The sequence below is a fragment of the Mesoplodon bidens genome (assembly GCF_964165515.1).
Source record: "Mesoplodon bidens genome assembly, chromosome: 1".
Classification (NCBI taxonomy): domain Eukaryota; kingdom Metazoa; phylum Chordata; class Mammalia; order Artiodactyla; family Ziphiidae; genus Mesoplodon; species Mesoplodon bidens.
Genome location: NC_138176.1, coordinates 26,031,543 through 26,037,542, shown reverse-complemented (window position 1 = coordinate 26,037,542; position 6,000 = coordinate 26,031,543). Strand labels below are relative to the sequence as shown.

The following is a 6,000-nucleotide window of genomic DNA, read 5'->3' as shown; positions in this document are numbered from 1 at the left end:
ATTAGAAATACCAGTAGTGGCTAAAAATAATTTTTTGTCTTTAAGACTTTCTATATTACTGCGGTGAAAATAATTTTTGATCAAATTAAGACTTAATAAAGTAGATCTTGAATATATTCTGAGTTAAAATCGTGTTCATTCTTGAATAAAAATCATTCATGTTATTTTAGACATTTATTCATGTAGGACAAACATTTTTATAATGACTAAGGCTAAAATCAAGCAATTTGCTATTAAAAATATGCCACTAAGAGGAGACTCTACTTAAATTTCCTTATATAAGAGAAACAGAAGTCATTTTAACCAAATGAAATTATTTTTAAAATGACTGATTTGGTCTTATGTTTCCCACCAGCATTTTTACATTTGAACGAGAGCAGGAAATGTTTTCATCTTTAATCTTTCAACTTCAGCCTGTAGTATTGAAGTCTGCTCAGCTTGTTCTTTTGAGATTTTTGTTAACTTTTGCTGTCTCATCATGTTTTCATATCGTTCTTTGGCAATCTTTTCACAAGTCAGTGTAGACCCTTATCCCAGAAATGAAGAAGAAGGAATTATTCGGCTTATTATCTATACTTTTAAATACAGAAACAGTACTCAGAATCATTTAAACATATGGAACAAATACTGGTAGCTTTATAACCACTGTACGGATTTTAGGAGTTATGATCACTTTTAAAAGAAACCGACAGTTGATTAAAGAAAAAAATCTTACCCACTGCATTACAGATGTCTTTTCTCTCTGAGACAGCCACCAATTCTTCTCGTAAATTGCAGCTTAGGGTATAATTTGCTACATCTTTTTGATTGCTGCACCTTCTCAGTTTTTTAAGCAGCCTTTTGCAGTTTTCCACATTCTTTTTGTGGGTCTGAAATTTTTGTTCCGTGACACCCCACAGAAATAATTTTGAAAAAATATATTATATAAAGACATTATTCTTAAAATTTAAATACATTGTCATCATTCGGACATCTTAGCATCATATCCCTAGTACCTAGCACAATGCCTGCACATAGTAGGTACTTAAATTATTTGTTGAAAGATAGAATGGTATGTTAATACACATTTTAGAAAAAAATTTGTATATTCTTAGAAATAAGAGAAGATTTAAAAAACACATAGCCTTGAGATTACTTTGTTTCCATCTTATATATGTTAAACACTCAAAACTGAGCATTGTTAGGCAATTAGGGTAAAACAAAGCCTTTACAATGCAAAGGAAAGACTATCAACACTTCTACTACATAAATCATAACCTAATGTGAACCAGGAAATTCACCTACACTCTGATATCTCCCAAGGGGTTAATTCAAATGTTAAAAGAAATGCTTCACAACCTAAATGACTGACAGATGAATGGATGAAGAAGATGGGGTACATACATACAATGGAATATTGCTCAGCCGTTAAAAAGAATGAAATAATGCCATTTGCAGCAACATGGATGGACTTGGAGATTATCATACTAAGTGAAGTAAGTCATACAGAGAAAGATAAATATAATATGATGTTGCTAATAGGCAGAATCTTAAAAAAGTTATACAAATGAACTTATTTACAAAACAGAAACAGACTCACAGACTTAGAGAACAAACTTATGGTTACTGGGGGAAGGGAGAGAGGGATAGATTGGGAGGTTGGGACTGACATATACACACTGCTATATTTAAGACAGATAAGCAACAAGGACCTACTGTATAGCACAGGGAACTCTGCTCAATATTCTGCAATAACCTAAATGGGACAAGAACTTGAAAAAGAATAGATACATGTATATGTATAACTGAATCACTTTGCTGTACACCTGAAACTAACACAACACTGTTCATCAACTATACTCCAATATAAAATAAAAATTAAAAAAAAAGAAGTGCTTCAGGCTACCACATTGCTTACAGTTGCAAAGACACTATTTAGAGACCTCTAATTACATCCTGAATACCAGTATAAAAGACCAAGATTTTGGTAGGTTCTATTTGAATTCATGATTTGCAAACTATTACTTTGTTCAAATCATTCACAACTACTGTAATTATAATGATCAGTATCCTTGAGACCTACCTTATCTAAAACAGCAATGGTTTGCTCCAATATTCCAATCTGAATGGCAATCAGAGTCTCATAGTTTGGTTCATTTAGGTACTTTAAGAGGAAAAAAAACCCCACAATGTATGTAAGGATATTTTTCTCTATTTCTTTCAGTAGACAATTTTATAAAGATTATCTTAGTTTTGAAAGTTACTGTTTCTCATAAAAATTATCTATCCAAGTTAGGATTGACTTGACTTTAGTGTCATGCTATTTATTTATATTTGGCTATTGACACACTCATCCATATATTAACAGTTACAAATGCCTAGAGTTTATTTTCTCATTCATTCATTCACTTATTCAACTCACCAAATATTTATTGTGTCTCATTTGAGAGTGTCTCATTAAGCCCTATATTAACAATGTCCCAGTTAAAGATACTGAGGGAGATAACAAAGATAGATAACATGACAGAGACTTCAAGAAAAAGAGAACATGTAGTATGATTAGTTGTCAGAATGTATGTAAGGTGACATGCAAATTAAAAGGTGGTTTGAGTTGGGCCATGGTTTCCCTGAACTGGGGAAATCAAAAGGCTTTATGGATGAGGTGGCATTTAAACCAGACCTTGAAAAATAGATAGATTAGGGATGTGAAAAAAAAATGCGGAAAAATATTGCAGGTAGAAGAACCAGTATAAGCAAAGGTACAGAGGTAGAATCCTAGAAAATAAAATCAGTTTGGTTTGAGAATACTGATGTGTAAGAGGAAGAGTGGGAATGAATTTCAAAAGATAGTTTGAAGGACACCGAACGCCACTTAAGGACTTCAGAATTCATGTGCCAGGTAAGAAGAGGAACTTTAAAATGTTTGAGCAGAGTAGTAATGTTATTAGACCTGAATAGGAATGGGACAGCAGTATACAGTATAATTAGAAGAGAAAAACCCAAGGTCAGAGACTAGTTAGGAGATTATTGTAAAATACTCTAAACCATTGAAAAGGAAGGACTGAAGCAAGGTAAAGGCAGTGGGCATAGAGAATGAGGGAGTAAATGGATAAACTAGTCAAGACTTGGAAGACAAGGGAAAGAGAGGAATCAAAAAGGACAACAACTTTAACCCTGAGTGAATGGCTGAAAGAACAGAAATAAGCAAAATAAGAAGAGGAGCTGTTGGGAGGTAGGAAATACAGAAATAGAGCTTGAGAAAGGTCAGGTTCAGAGAGCTTAGATTGGAATTGGAATTTAATTGGAATCCAGAAAGCTTGGATGAGTCTTAGCAGTGATCATGAAAGTCAGAAAAAGAGAAATCATCAAAGGAGAGGGCATGGAAAGAAACACAGAGCTGAGGGCAGAATCTTAAAAATAGCTATACTTAAGAGAAACAAAAGAGAAATGAGGAAAAGAGGCAGAGTGGTATGACATGTTGGAAGAAATACAGGAGAAAACAGGGATGATTAAAGCCAAAACAATGGGTAATTAAGAATGAAGATGGATGGACTTCCCTGGCAGTCCAATGGTTAACACTCCATGCTTCCACTGCAGGTTCGATCCCTGGTCAGGGAGCTAAGATGCCACATGCCACGCGGCCAAAAAAAAAAAAAGAAGATGGACAAATGCTACAGGGATGGTTATGACTGGGAAAGGGACCACTAGACTTGACAATTAGGAAACTTTTGGTGAACTGCAAAACGGAACCATACTACTGAATGGGTCACAAAGAACCAGAGGCAGCAAATGTAAACTACCAGAAGAAACAGACAGAATTCATAGTCACATTATGAACTACTTCTGGCACAGAACATGCTTGACGTCACAGAGGCTTCTTATTAAATACTGGTTGAATGAATGAATACATTAATGAATGAAATTAAAATTATATAGTGGGGGGCAGGGAGAACTTACCTTTTGACGATCTCTTGAAAAAAACAGCATCTGAATATCCCAAGCCTTCTGATTTAGATCTTCCATTTCCATCTCCATTTTCTTATGTTCCCATTCAATCTGAACTATTCCTTTGTGGACTTCTTTACTTTCCATCATGCTAGCAACTTTCTTTTGTCCTTGAGTCTTAAAGAAAAAGTACATTCCGATATTCATATAATATGATTCTGCATACAGAATACAGAATATTTGAAGCTGAATGCTTTTCTTAGAAAATGCTTGGAATGCAGAGATAATTCTATCCTCTTTCTTAAAATGTAGTAGATATTAGAAAATTACTTGATGGGCACAATCTGATCACTATAAAGCATGGTAGTTACTGAACAGAAGGGATTAGAAGATACATTTGAATGGCATAGCCAATTTACTTTTATGTCAGTGATTAGGCAGGAACTCCTCTGGCCATCACCAATCTACCAATCTGTATGCGTTTATACCCCTAGTCTGCCCTGCTTCTTGACACTATAGATAAAGGATTGTAATTTAATGCAACTAGGCACAGCAGTATCTTGTTGGTAGCTAATGGGAAAGCAAAAAAATTCAATGGGTTAAATATGATATTTAAACACTTAGATGTTTTGTACTTCATTTCAAATTGCCTACATGAAGTTCAGGAATACTTTCATGGAGTTGTTCTCCCAGATTGCTAACAGTGAAACTACTATGTCTCTAAAATAAATTTGTATGTGAGTTCCATCAGTTAATGTTTTATATTTTTCTTCCCTTCTGCTTCAAGAACTTAGCTTTTTCAAGTTCATGCCACTAGTGGACTATACCAACTGCTACTCTTTCTAAAAATTATTTTCATCTTTTGGTCACTGCTTGGCCTCAGTTCCTTGAATTTCCCACTTTCAATGCTCTTTTCTCTATCTTGCTCAGCCACCCAGCTCCCATGATCATACCCTTGATCTTGTCATCGCCAGTTCCAAAATCTTGAGGTCAAGCATTTCTCTGGAGCAGTATTTCCCAAATGTGGGAAATATTGCCCCACCAGGGGACATTCAACTATGTTTGCGGACATTTTTGGCTGACGTAACTGTAGGGGGGCATTGCTCCTGGCATCTAGTGGGTAGAGGCCAGGGAGGCTGCTAAACTTCACACAATACACAGGACATCTCTCCCCAACAAATAATCATCCAGCTCAAAATGTCAGTAGTGCTGAGGTTGAGAAACACTTCTGTCGAACTACCACATCTCCTCTCTCCTTTCCTTTCAGTCAACTTTGTCATAAGATTTATTTTATAGTCCTGGTCTCAACTTCCTCACTTCATATTGTTTCTTCAGCCATCACCAATTGAGCTCCTGCCCCAAACCTCCACTAAGACTGCTCTTGTCAAGTAATTGACATAGTGCATGGTTCCCTCCTCCTTGGAACTGTTTCTCTTATGGTTTCTAGGTTTCCTTCTATCTCACTGGCAGCTCCTTCTCAGTCTCCTCACTTAACTCCTTCTCTGCTAGATCTTTCAGAGTTGGACTTTGGGTGTTGGCCCAAACACCCTCCTCCTATCTACCCACTTGCTACGTGGTCTCAAGCAATCTTATGGCATAAATTATCTATATGCAGATATCTATATGTAATAATCCATATGTAGTTAAATATATGTGATCTACATATAGAACACTCCTAAATATATATCTCAACCCTGAATTCTGGCTATTAGATATTTCCACTGAGGTGTTCTATAGGTATCTCAAATTTAACAAAAGCCAACATTCTTCATCCTATGTCCCCAGCCAAGGCTACATCTCCCCAGTCTTTCTCATGTCAGTGAATGACACCATCACCTTCTCAGTTGCTCAAAAGCCAAAATATTAAGATTTATTCTTGATCCCTCTCTTTACCTGACCCTTCACATTCAGTCCATCAACAAATCTGATGATTGTTACTCCTACCCTAACAACAAAAATTGAAGGAGAATTTAAAACTTCCGGAGATAAACAAAAACTGAGGGAGTCCATCGTTACTAGACTGCTCTACAAGAATTGCTAAAGGGAGTCCTTCAAGCTGAAATAAAAAGCAAGTAG

General features: G+C 35.8%; 1 protein-coding gene across 4 annotated transcripts in view; it reads right to left on the bottom strand.

Annotated features, from left to right (window-relative positions):
* Positions 1-220: 220 nt before the first annotated feature.
* The window catches only part of CFAP43 (cilia and flagella associated protein 43), a 110,904-nt gene continuing 105,124 nt past the window's right edge, over positions 221-6,000 (bottom strand). For 3 of the 4 annotated variants that reach the window (XM_081249666.1, XM_081249668.1, XM_081249669.1), the window contains 4 exons: positions 3,937-4,101; positions 2,063-2,143; positions 716-869; positions 221-527 (listed from right to left, as the gene is read on the bottom strand). In XM_081249666.1, the coding sequence (XP_081105792.1) occupies positions 361-527; positions 716-869; positions 2,063-2,143; positions 3,937-4,101 (567 nt within the window). In that variant the 3' untranslated portion in view covers positions 221-360. The remainder of the gene's footprint in view (positions 528-715; positions 870-2,062; positions 2,144-3,936; positions 4,102-6,000) is intronic. The other variant, XM_081249667.1, reaches the window with a different exon arrangement.